Source organism: Hemicordylus capensis, chromosome 5, assembly GCF_027244095.1.
Source record: "Hemicordylus capensis ecotype Gifberg chromosome 5, rHemCap1.1.pri, whole genome shotgun sequence".
Lineage (NCBI taxonomy): Eukaryota > Metazoa > Chordata > Lepidosauria > Squamata > Cordylidae > Hemicordylus > Hemicordylus capensis.
Window position 1 is genome coordinate 60253496 of NC_069661.1, and position 13655 is coordinate 60267150.

At 41.0% G+C, this 13655-nt stretch overlaps 1 protein-coding gene across 2 annotated transcripts in view; it reads left to right on the forward strand.

The window, feature by feature from the left end:
- HHIP (hedgehog interacting protein) overlaps positions 1-13655 on the forward strand; it is a 136427-nt gene that overhangs the window by 104767 nt on the left and 18005 nt on the right. For both annotated transcript variants that reach the window (XM_053258129.1, XM_053258130.1), the window contains exons 10-11: positions 985-1115; positions 9049-9130. In XM_053258129.1, coding sequence (XP_053114104.1) covers positions 985-1115; positions 9049-9130 — 213 coding nt within the window. The remainder of the gene's footprint in view (positions 1-984; positions 1116-9048; positions 9131-13655) is intronic.

Consider the following 13655-nt stretch of genomic DNA (forward strand, 5'->3'; position numbering starts at 1 on the left):
ACCCCTACAAAGCAGTTCTCATCAGTTGCTACTGAACAAGTAGAGGATGTGTGCAATATTCAGTTGTGTGATATTCATTTGTATGGATTGTAAGGATTGTATGGATTGTACATCACTTATATTTTTCTTTGAATTGCCATAAGTTTTTCATCCACAACATTTAAAATAATCCAGTATAGAACTCATAGATTCCAATATAACAAAAGAACACTATTTTTGAGTCATAGCGTTTGAGCAGCAGATTGAGTTCACAATCCAGAGAGCAGCATATTCTTGTGGTCTTGTGCTCTGTATTCTTGTATTTTTGTGCTCTGATCCAAACATATTCTTCTCTTGAATCAGAGAGCAATAGAATAAGCTAAACCAGGAGGATGAGCTGAATTTGTATTTTTCAAACATATACACCCACCCGCACAATTACCTTTATGGCAAATTACCTTTTAAACCCAGTAGGGTTTCAAAAGCGTTTTGTGACATGGCATATAGGATTGATCACTTACTCCCAAGAGGGAAAATGTTAAGCTTTCATTAATCACACTGAATGATTCGGTGAACCTCAAGTAGCTCACTGGATTGTAGCCAAGGCATCATAGAGTTGGGTTCAGTGTACTGCCTGATCCCTTGCCACAGAAACTGTGAAATGATTCACTTAGTCCTTTGTAAAACTTGAATGGATCATAAACATATTATTGATTCTAATAGGAAACAAGTATTTTGTATACCCATTTAATCTAATTGAATCTTCAAGGTTTGTTTTCACTGCTGAACGCAAAGCATAATCTAGACCAAGTTCTAAAGGACTCCAGTTTAGATACCCTCATTTTAGTCCCAGCTTGCTTGCTTTATTTATTACATTCATATAATTGTAGGTAATTATACAAATTATATGAATACAAATGTCTCATGGCGATTCGATTCATATTATTTATTTAAGGTTAGAAAAGGCACCAAGTAACTATTTATATTTTATACCTCTGCTTACAGAAATTTTTTAACACTGCAACAGAATTTCTTGACCAAACAGTGGCAAGAGAAACCACTATGTCTTGGCAACAGTGGTTCATGTAGAGGTTTCTTTTCAGGACATATCTTGGGATTTGGTGATGATGAATTAGGTAAGACAAAACTTCTTTGTATATTACTGTTAGGGATGTGCCCGAACCGTGGTTCAAAGCATGGTTCGAGCACTTTTTGGTAAATTGCACTGGTAACTTTAAGTAAGCAGGACTGTCAGGGCTGGGGCGGTGCGTGCCCAATAACCCCCATGTGGCACTGGCACACATGGCATCCATGCATGCGTGGGCACCATTTGTGTGGATAGCATGGTGTTGTTGACCATGCAAATGGCGCCCGCACATGCACCACCCCAGTTATTGGGACATGTGCCACCCCAGCAGGAAGCTGAATGGGGTGGCAGAGAGCAGGTAAGGACCTGCTCTATTTTTTCTTAAAATTCCCGGTGCAATTTACCAAATAGTACTTGAACCGCAGTTCGGGCACATCCCTAATTACTATATTTTTAATTGGAATGTGGCCAAATTGTGTTTTGTGAAATGTGGCAATGCACTGGTTATATCAACTGCAGCATATCTGCAGATATACCAAAAAGGAACCCACCACAATATAATCACCTAAAAAACGATGATCTGAAAGTATACATAGGCCTCCAAAAACGATAAAACCTATCGATAATAGAAATATATCAAACTTCTGAACATCATAAAATCTGTAGCTAGAGGAAACATTTGATAAAGAGCCTTAGTTAAAACATCAGTGTAAACAGTATGTAAACTCTTAATGAACGAATACACCAATCAAAAACATAAGTCCAAAAAAAAATTCCCATGTATTATACATTCAAAATAGACTTCACTGCTGGAGTCTTCCCAGGTCTCTATAAAAGAAATAATAACAGTAAATGGTCTATACAAACAATTATACACAGAACATTCCACAGAACATATCCACAAATACACCTAATAATATACATATACTACCAATATAATCCCTTAACTCAGAATTATGTAAAGCATAGGAGTTCCCAGGCAGGGGTGTGGACGGACCGGTTTGGAGGCCCTTTATGGACCTCCGAACTAGTTCGAATGGCAGATGGTTCCAACCGTTCAGCAGTCGGGGGTGGGCCTTTAAGGGCAGGAGAGGGTACATTTACCCACCTACCCCACCAAGTTTCCCCCACTGGCACTCAATTATCTAAAAGTCCATTGGGGCGGCAGCATGCTTCCCTGCTGCCCCATTTGCTACATTGTCCAGATGTACCCAGAAGTAGCAGGCACGATTGTGCACACCCTCTACTTCCAGGTACATCTGCACAATGTAGCAAATGGGGCAGCAGGGAGGTATGCTGCCACCCTGATGGTCTTTTAGATCAGTGTTTCTCAACGTTTTTGGAGTCAATAACCGGTACAATCTTCATGCGCAGTTTCCTGGACCAGCAGTTAGTAAAGGGGTTTCAGGTTTAAGTTTGTTTGTTTGTTCAACAAATTTCTATACCATTCAAAACTGGGCAGTTTACAATTAGAATAATATTATAAGCATTAAAATCATTAAAATTAAACTCATTTAAAAGCAAACATTAAGTATTAAAACTATAAATCTAATTAAATAAATCTAATTGCTTCCTAGCTAGAGCAACTAGACAGGATTGAGAGAGAGAGACTCATGCTAAGGATGATGGGAGTTGTAGTTCAACAACTGCTGGAGGGCCAATTTTGCTCACCACTGCTCTGAGGGGAATACAGTACAGTGATCATATGCAGATTCAAATGCAAAACAGGGTAGACCTTGCTTAGCAAATGGGATAATGCATGTTTGCTACCAAAAAAGCAGCTTATCAACTTAATTGATAGGAAGCTTAAAACACAAAATCTCATGTCATACTGGAAGTCTGGAACCAAACATCATCCAAAAAACCTCCAAGCAGTACACTCACAACTAAAACACGCAGCCTTTGAAAAGGTAATGTTATGGTAATGAACTTTACACATAAATATGGTATCCACATTAGAAAAGTAAACCACAGGGAATGGGATGGGAGATTAATCCTTCATACCACACATTCATATATATCCAAGTTTTTACAACTGTAATGATTTTTAAGCAGAGGTTTAAGGAGAAAAAGTGCTATGTAGCCACACATGAGTGGGAAAACATTTAGTGAGTCTCTTCTTCATCCTTCTTTCCCTCTCCTCCATTCACCATTTCATACCTTGCTACACCCAGCCCCCACTCCATCCACTTTCTCATGTTCTCTTTTTTCCACTGGTTTTCTCAGTTCACACACATTGCACTGGTTCTCTCTCCTGCCTGCATGCTTGCTTTTAAAAATCCCAGTTTATGTTCTCTCCATCCCCTTTTTGGTAAATCAGTAGCCCACCCCAGCCACCCCTTTTTTCATCTTCCCTCATCCCCCCCCACCCATTTGATTTCTCAGTTCACACAAATTGTACTTGTTCTCTCCTGCAGGCTTGCTTTTAAAAATCCCCTTTTATTTGATCTTCATCCCCGTTTGGTGAGTCAGTCAACGATCAGCCGGCCCTCGCCCTCATCCCTTTCATTCTTCTTATCTCTCCATCACCTCCCTCTTCCTTTTTCATTTGATCAGCACTGTTGCTCACTCTGGTTTATGTTGTATCTTATCTTTTGCCTGCCTGCCTGCCTTCCTCGTTCCTCCTCTGTAGTAGTAGTCAGACTCAGAAGAGAGTTCATGCATGCAGCGCTCCAGCCAAGCCAAGCACTCCCCCTCACTCGCCCCGCTACCTGCCTCGTCTGTGTTTTTCGCGGAAGGGCTGCATACTAGTGATGACTCTCGTTCTCAGTTTCTCCTCTAATCACGTGAGAGACTGGAGAGATTGGCTGGGAGCAAGAAGCGGCTGCCTGGGACTTGGGAGGAAGGTAGAGCCCTGCAGTGAGGGCTGCTTGCTTAAAAATTAGCTACAGAGAGCTCCCAGCGGTGGCAGCAGTGGCGGCGGCCCCCACTGGCTCAAAATGAGGGCGGGGTTTAATTCTTCAAGGTCTGGCGCAGACCAGCACTCAACTCCTCATGGACCGGCGGTCGAGAACCACCGTCTTAGATAAGCGAGTGCACCCTCCCCCACCTTTAAAGCAGCACACACACACACACACCGCTGTCAAACCAGTCCCCACTGGTTCCATGCACATCCCTATTCACAGGCTCTAAAATTCAATACAACCTCATTCAGATGTACCAGATCAACCTCTGTCTCTAGGCTCACATAGTGTAATACACATTGTACTGGAGGAAACATCCACCCATCTGTCTATGCATATTGTAGTTCTATTCTTTAAAATTAAAAATGTATCAATATACTGTACTAGTTATTCCATGCTTATGTAAATGTAATTTTTGCCCTTGTAACAAATCTCTCAACATGTAAATTGCATATACTTACTATTGCTTCTGATGTCTTACTCAAAATGGCTGTTAGTTCATATAGTCTATTCTCAGCAGGGTAGTCCCACCTTAGTAGGAAAGGGTTTAAATACTTGGGAGTCTGCTGTAGCTAGGGGTGTATGAGCCAGCTCAGCTCAAGCCGGACTCGACATCGAACCAACTTAGCATGATGGATTCTGGGTTGAACAGGACCGGCCTTGGCCAGTCCAAGTTTGAACCAATTTTGACCCAGTTCAAATTGAGCCAGTTTGTAGCTATACTGGTAAAGGGGAATCTGGTGAGGATTCTCTTTACCAGTACAGGGGTAGCTTATTTTTTAGGAATATTGAAGTGTTTAGATTCTTTGGTGTCTAATAACCTTTCCTCATAGTGAATCCCTATGAGGATTCATTATATGCCTTCATTTCTTCTGTTCATTTTGACTGTCATTGGACAGTGCCAACTGTTAACTACCATGTGCCAACTACACACACACACACTGGGGTTCTCAGTTAATTTTTTCGGAAATTTTGAAGTGTTTAGATTCTTTGGTGTCTTCATTTCACACCTTCATTTCTTCTGTTCATTTTTACCCCACTGCTTTGTGGGTGGGGTGAGGAATTATCAGCATCCCATGTGCCAAATACAGCCCCCTCCAACCCGCAAGCCACTGGATACTCAGTTTATATTTTAGGAATTTTTGAGGTGTTTAGACTCTTTGGTGTGTAATGACTCCTCATAGGTATTCATTATGAGGAAAGGTTATGAGACACCAAAGAGTCTAAACACTTGAAAAATATTCCTAGTGAGTAGTTCCCCACTGCCTTGTGGGAGGGAGGGGGATGTAGTTGGCACATGGAAGACAGTCAAAATGAATAGAAGAAATGAAGGTGTGTAATGAATCCTCATAGGGATTCATTGAGGAAAGGTTATGAGACACCAAAGAATTCAAACACTTGAAAAATAGTAGCCACACATTTTGCTCTGTAACTCCACTTCTGCGAGGTCTAGAGCTTAGCTTTTTTGTTTGTTTGTTTTGTTTTAAAAGAAAGCTGGGAATCTGGGGAAATTAATAAGAGGAATCCAAATCTCAAATTGATTTGAATTGAATCTGGTGCGATTCAATCTGGATCTGAATGTAGCCAATGGACCACAGGGGTGATTTGTTCTGTCTCCAGATCACACAAATCAGCTAGATTTGGGTACACATTTATTTGTACCTGAATCAATTTGCACATCCCTATTATATTCCTGCTTATTGGTTGGATGTTCAAATGAACAGAGTCTGACACAATTCTGACAAATGCTGCAGTTATCACAACAAAACTGGCCTACTGACATGTCCCCATGGTTATTGCCAACTCATTTCCAGTGGGTTACTCATTTTGCTATGTACTAGGGGATCCTTTGTTTCTGCTTCATTTGTGCACAAACATTGGTGGCTTCTCGCATCTGAGAATATCCCTCAGTAAATACCAGTGCTTTTTAATGATATATTCAATATGGTTAGAATGTGTACCAAAAGTAATCGGGGCAATCATTCTCTCTGAAGCTGTCCAAGTATTGTTGTTTGCTGTTAGTAGAGTTTATCTCCTAGTGCTCTTGGCTTTATAAAAGGCCTGTTTGATCACTCTAATTGGGAAACCTTTTTCTAATAATTGCCTCTCCAGAATTTGAGCCTGCTTTTGAAAAGACGATAATGCATTACAATTTCTGTGTAAACATAACATTTGAGAATATGGTAAATTGACATTTAGAGTCTTAGGATGGAAATTGTTGTATTTAAGCAGGGAATTAGGGATTCCCATCTCACCATCAAACCAGGCTGGCTTGGGGCCGGTTCTGGGGTTCTAAAGTTTTTGCGCGGTTTTTTAAATGCTGGGTCCATCATTCTCCAGGAGTACTGCCAACAGCCACAGTGGGTGGTGTCTCTGCCATGTCCCCCTCCCCCTGCTGGCCTTCCCAGCCGGTGGAGCTCTTCTAAGGGCTGTTTTGGCCCGTTTTAAGGCCGTTCTAGCCCTTTTTCAAGTGGCAGCAGCCATTTTGGAGGCCGTCACGCATGTACCCTGGCCATTTGCATGATTGGATCATGTTTTTTTTAAAAAATTAAACTTTCGAATTTGAGTCAAATTGGGGGTCTTTTGTGGGGGGGGCACAAAACGGAACATGCCTGGTTCAGTATGAGACCGGTTTGGACTCAAACTGAACTGGCAAACTGGTTTTGTGCACACTCCTAAAGGAATTTTCATCCATTGTCTTTCTATATACATCCATTCTTAGACTGCACTGACCTTGTTGATTTCCACATCCAAAAAGTGTATCTTGTCACACCTATGTAAGTTGCAATTTTATAGAGGGGTGGGTGTTATTTAGAAAGGACTCAAAAAGGAGTATTCCCCTTTCATAACCTGCCCAAATTATGAAGATATCACCCACATGCCTCTTATATAATCCAATAAATTTGGACGAACATGTTATCTTTCAAGATGTAAGACACTTGGAAAATGTCCATGAAAAGTTTAGCCAATTCAGAGGCAAAGTGACTAGATACCCTGGACACTTGCCAGTAGAACTGATCTAAAAATGGGGGGGGATATTTGAGTGCTACTGTAGCTAGGTTCTTAAGGAAAGAAGTGGGAGGGACAAGTGTAGATCTTTTATTTAGCACAACTTCTCTAGTTTGTAATGCCTCATTCTGTAGTATTTTAGTATAAAGAGAGACCACATCAGTAGTAACCAAAAGACAATGAAAAGAGGGTAGCTTATATCTTCCAAGTGATTAAGGAAAACCATAGTATCTCTAAGATAAGGTGGTGTGTTATTGACAAATAGTTTAAAAAATGATTCCAGATATATTGCAATAGGTTCAAGAATAGAAACACACCCTGATGCTGTCTACCAGGTATGATATTTTAATGCAATTAGGGAAGAATGTAAAAAAACTTGTATCCTTCATTCTGATTCCACTTTTAAAAAACATAAGTATTTTTTGAAATTTATCCCATATGCAGTCCCCATCTATATTTTGAATATTTCCAAAATCATAGTGTATATATGGTTAGTGGGGTCCCCAGAGTTATATTTATAATGTAATAGATTGTAAAGTTGATGCTCAACCTCCTTGATGTAGTCATTTCTATTGAGAATAACCATGGATCCTCCTTTATCCACATATATTTTTTTTAAAATATCCTGTTGTTTTTGGAGATTGTATAGAACCTGACATTCTATTCCAGTCAAGTTGTGCCAAGTATCACAATTTTTATCCTCCAGTTCTTGAATTTCCCTAATTACTAATTCCTGAAAAACTTTAACATAGGGATTATTAGAAGAGGGATTAAAAGTCGATTTAGGTTTAAAAACAGGTGCTTGGTCCTTGAAGAAATCAGCCAATCTACTTTTACAAAAAATAGCTCGCAGTTCCATCACAGTATCAAAAGAGTTGTAATTAGGTGTAGGGACAAATGAGAGTCCCTTCTTTAAGACAATTATCTCAGCCTGAGATAATTGGTATTTAGATAGATTAACCATCATAGTCATCTTGGGGTCTTTTGTTTGTAAGTGGCCCTGAATTCTGTTAGCCTACTCTACCAAACACATAATAAAACAAAATCAAAAAACCTTTAAACCAGATTAAAATTAAAATTAATTTCTAATCATTAAAAGCCATGGTTAAAAGATGAGTCTTTAAGGCTCTCCTGAGGGCTTCCAAGGAAGATAATCTTCTAATATCCACGGGGAGCATATTCCACAACCCTGGGGCGACAGCTGAGAAGGCCTGATCCCAGGTCACCACCAGATGAACCGGTGGCACCCAAAGACAGACTTCTCCTGATTATCTTAATGAGTAGTGGGGATCTTGTAGAGAAAGGCATTCTCTCAGGTAACCGGACCTAAGCCATTCAGGGCTGAAGTTTCCGAACTACGCGCAAAGGCAGCTCTACATAAAATGTATTGCAATAATCCAACCTGGAGGTTACCAGCTGGTATACCATTGTTTTCAGGTCATCCTCCTCAAGGAACAGGCAGAGTTGTCGAATCAGTCATAGCTGCTAAAAAGTGCTCCTGGCCACAATCTCAGCCTGAGGCACCACATTATGCACTCCCAAACTATGCACCTGTTCTTTCTTGGGGAGTATAACCTCGGGCAGAACAGGAAGTTCTATCCTGTTCTGCAGATTATGACCCCCAGCAATGAGCACCTCTGTCTTGCTTGGATTCAGCTTCAGTTTATTATCCCTCATCCATCCCATTACTGCACGTAGGCAGACATTTAAGGAACTAATGCCATTTCTGCAACAAATATGTGCAACAAATCAGGGATTGAGACTCAATAATAAAATGTAATATAAGAAATTATCTTTAGGCTTGGGTCAGCAGGTTCTGGGTTCAAATCCTTGCTTGGCCATAGTTTTTCTGGGTTTTCTTGGGCAAGCTATTCTTTCTCAACTTCTGTTTGCCATTTTTAAAATGGGAATACTAATCTGGATTGCTGTAAAAATGAAGGCGATAATCACTATACTGTGCTTGCCACATGACAACTGTGATTATAATGATATATTTCACTAATGATACATAAACTGTACAAAATTTTAATGAATACCAATATTAACTTATTGTATGGGTTTCCTTCATAGGTGAAGTTTATATCTTAGCAAACAGTAAAAGTATGACACAATCACACAATGGAAAACTCTACAAAATTGTTGACCCCAAAAGGTAAGAAATGCTTTACAGAAATAAAGCACAGTCTAGTCCTATTCACAAATTGCATTCAACACTCATCCAAGAAGTGTACAGTGAACATAGGTACAGATCTGTATCCAGATACAGTTATTCACATGTTATCTTGAACACAGGTACAGCAGCAAGAGTACCAGGTGGGGAAGTAGGATGTGAGTAGTATATAAAGTAGTTTTTAAATCATGTGTTGGGAAGTTGGGGAGCCAGCCTCATAAGTTATTATGAGAAGCAGAACTGTATGCCAAGATAGGGATCAAGATGTGAGCTTATATGACCTTGATCATATGCAGATGGGGCCAGCTCTGAACTGGCACCATCACAACCAGCCCACTGTTGTGTGGGATAGCAAAATAACAGGCAATAATCAAGCAGATCTCTCAAAACACAACTGTACTTTATTGCTACCTAACATAGGAGCCCCTGGTGGCGCAGTGGTAAAACTGCCGCCCTGTAACCAGAAGGTTACAAGTTCGATCCTGACCAGGGGCTCAAGGTTGACTCAGCCTTCCATCCTTCCGAGGTCGGTAAAATGAGTACCCAGAATGTTGGGGGCAATATGCTAAAATCATTGTAAACCGCTTAGAGAGCTCCGGCTATAGAGCGGTATATAAATGCAAGTGCTATTGCTATTGCTATTGCTATATCTGGAATGAAACTCCATCCATCAGCCACAGTAGTAAGACAGCTACAAGAGCCAAATAGCTCTAAAAAGCATTGTTGAACCACTACACCTATTGGCAACTACTGCACCAGGGGCGTAGCAAGGTTGGAGTGGGCCCAGAGACAAGATTTTAAAATGGCCCCCCCTTACTGAAGCTCAGCTCATGAAGTAAAGAAATCTTAAATGAGCCTGAATAGTGGTAACAAAAAGCAGAGTATAATTTATATTTTTATTTATATCCTATGTGCCACAATAGAATATCATCCTAAATTATTTTTAAATGGTTTTGTCAATTGTGGATCATGCAAGTCATTGAATGGTACTAGAGAAAGACCTGTTGTTCTGGTAGCTCCAGGTCTTAACACTCACATCACTTTCAGAGGATGAATACAACTGAAGGAAGCCTGGGCGGGTGTGTGGCTGGGGGAGTCAGTCATGTGACTTGCCTCTGGGGGGCCCCCAAGGCAGTGGGCCCCCAGACAATTGTCTCCCCTTGCCCTATTATAGTTACACCCCTGTACTGCACCTATTGGCATACATAGGGGCTGTTCATACGACCGCCTGTGCAAGCGCCGAGCAGGTGGAAGGCAGGGTTCAACCTACCTTCCCCCAGATGAGTGGTCTGGATCCTTTTGATGTGCAAGCCACATGCCCAGACATTCTGCGCTGCTGAGAGAAGCATGGAGCAACAGAGGCCGGGACTCATGTTCCCAGCCTCTGCATATCCCACAAGGTGCTGTGTAACGAACACAGTGCCTTGGGGGATTCCCCCATCAAATGGACACTCTAGGCACCCATCTCTGTGTGTCCTTGGCTCCATGGAGCCGAGGAGACACACGAGCCCAGCAGCCGGGTTAAAGGAGTGTTTGCTCCCTTAACTTCAGCTAAGAGCCAGGCTTAGGTGTAGGTTTAGGCTGGGTGGGAGCACCAGGATCCACACAGATCCTGGCACTCCACATGAGCAGCCTAGCCCAGCTGTTTGTGATAACAGCCACATAGTGTACATACATGCATGCATGCACACATACATACATGAAAAAGAATTATTATTCAAGTTAATCAAACTTCAAGTGTGCAAGAAAGGCAGGAAAGCACGTTCATGAGACAGTGTTTTTATTGAGTGGGAGAAGAAATGGGGGGAGGCCTATAGTGGGGGGGGATAGAAATACTTGGAAATAATGACTAACATCCTGACTAACCAACTGATAATGCAGTTGGTTAGGTTTCCCCATTTCCTCAGTTCCCATATGTGGGGCAAAACAATTTTCTATATTCTAAGGGTCATGCAACCCTCAGGGACTTATTTTTGGCAGTTTCAGAAGCTGAGAAGATCAGTGAAAATTGGCCCATCCCCTTATGCCCATGCACACTGAGGAATTGGGCATTAAGAGCAGTCTGACTGCATTAAAAGCAATCTCCAGCTGCATTCTCAGTTCATTAGTCAGGATGTCAGCCATAGACTATTGTGTAAGAACTGGCAGAGGTGTTGGGAAAATGATAAAATAGGACTCTGTTTTGGCAAAGGGGCATAAATATTTTAGAATTACAATAACCCAACAATAAATTAATATGGTTATATAATTACAGTAAAGTTCTTACACCATCATGGATCTGTCACTAAAATGAAGTGTTATTAACTTGGAAGCAGATATTACTGCCATCAATCAAGGATCACCTGACCCTCTCAATCTTCTGTGGCTTTTCAAAGCTTTCCCTTTGCATTGTTTGCGATAGAAGGGGCATTTATACTCAGAATTGCCTGCTCAACAAGTGTGCCAGTCTTTTAGCAAATCTGTGGAACAATTGCTAAGTTATGAGTAAAAGTCATGAAACCTCAAGACCACAGTTGGGTCTTTTTTCCCTCCCTATCTTTATAATGATATTTTTTGCATTCGAATAGGGAAGCACAGACTGACTGACTCTCTTTGGGAAAGCTCTTTTTAGATGGTTTGTCTTCCATATGGCATGCTTTCATGGGTTAGTTGACGTAAATATGTCCTTAATTTCTGTAAATTAAGAACAAGGAGGGTCCCATCACATCAATCTTGCTCACGCTCAGATCAGTCAGAATGTCCAAGCAAAGAGGGGAGGGGAAAGGCAGTGAGTGGGCAGAGAAGGGAAGGGAAGTAAACAGCTTTTGCCCTTGTTGCCCCGGAAACAGCTGTGAAGGGGGCCTTTGCCAGCGTTGGCTGGGGAAAGCTAGCTTTCTGCATTCCCAAAGAAGGAGAAATATCTAGAAAGGGTAATCATTACAGTTGAATGGTTTAACTCACGCCTCTGAGGTAGGTAGGAGAACAGGCCTTACTTCTTACCTCTAGGTGCTTCTTTGTTCATTTTACCTCGGAACTGGTAGGCTTCAGTGCTCTTGTATGGTTTTTACCACCTTCTAACCTTGTTCCTCACAGAAACATAGAAAGCTGCCTTATACTGAGTCAGATCCATGGTCCATCTAGCTCAGTTCTGTCTGCACTGTCTGGCAGTGGCTCTCCAAGGTTCCAGGCTGGAGTCTCTCTGAGATATTGTATTGGTTTACAAATCATAACAATGAAGATAAAATTTGTCTGGGTCCTCCATGCTCCACACTACCTGTGTAGGCTGATGGCAAAAGAAAAATCTGCAGATTAGTAGTGTGACATCAATGTTTAAGAAACATTTGGTAACATGCCTCTGAGCATTTGATGAGTACTATTACCTGCATACTCACCAATGCAGATAGCGAATTGGAGCATGGAGGACCTAGCCAAATTGTGTTTCCATTGTTATGATTTCTTAGGACAGTACAATATCTCAGACTGGACATCCCTGATGGCATGAACATCATGGGCCATCAAACCTCCTTGTTTTTGAGAGCTCAGTTGGAGCTGCCACACCCACAATTATCCTGTAAACTAAAGGGTTTTTGCTTTAATAGAATAATATATATATTTATGTACAGTTTCTAATTGAAAGTACTTATACAAAACAAATATTGCTGATTTCATCTGGATTGTTTAGTCTATTGGTGGGTGGCTTTAGGTGAATTTTACACCTTTAATCCATTATTAATATCTAATTACAAGGGGTCTGCTTTGTTTGACCTTGGCTTTGTGTTCCTGTTGCCTCGGCGATTAGGGTGGTCTCCGAAAGACATACCTGAAAGGCCAGACCTCCCAACACAAAGTTCTTGGTTAGTTATTTAATGTGTGGCAGAAAGTAATATATCTGGTTGGAATAAGACAAGAGGGAAACATACACCATGCTAATGACAATATAACATAGATCTGAAATTAAACGGATAAAAAAGGAAATGCAAGAAAGCTGTTGTAAGATAATTGTTAAATAGTACTACAGGATTTTATAAGATTCATATTACTGATGCTTTGACATGTGTCAAATTTCATGTGGTTGGATATGAATTAAAAAGGCTCTGTACATATGCAGTACTTTGTGCTCTGCATCACTTTGCACATGCAAAATATATTTAGAGATTTGCCCTACCAACCTGCATAGCTTTCATTTTTTATGTGCAGTTGGACCCACAAAGGTGTGTATGAGTGGAAGGCAGAGCAATGATTCTTCTCTTCTTTGCCACATGCGGTAGGATCCCATTGGTGTTACCCATGAGGAACTACTGTGCACACAACATCCCTAGTGTATGCAGAAGAGGATTACTGGATTGTATTGAAACATTTTCTCAAAGTTTGAGAGAGAGAGAAAAGGACTTTCTAGATGTTTAGCCCAGAAGAATCTAACCACACTGTAAGATGAGTAGAGCTGCTCTTAGTCCTCATTTTACAAAACCTGTTTGTTAAAATTTAAGGGCCAGTTCAGACAGCCGGCAGTCCTTACAAGATGACCTCT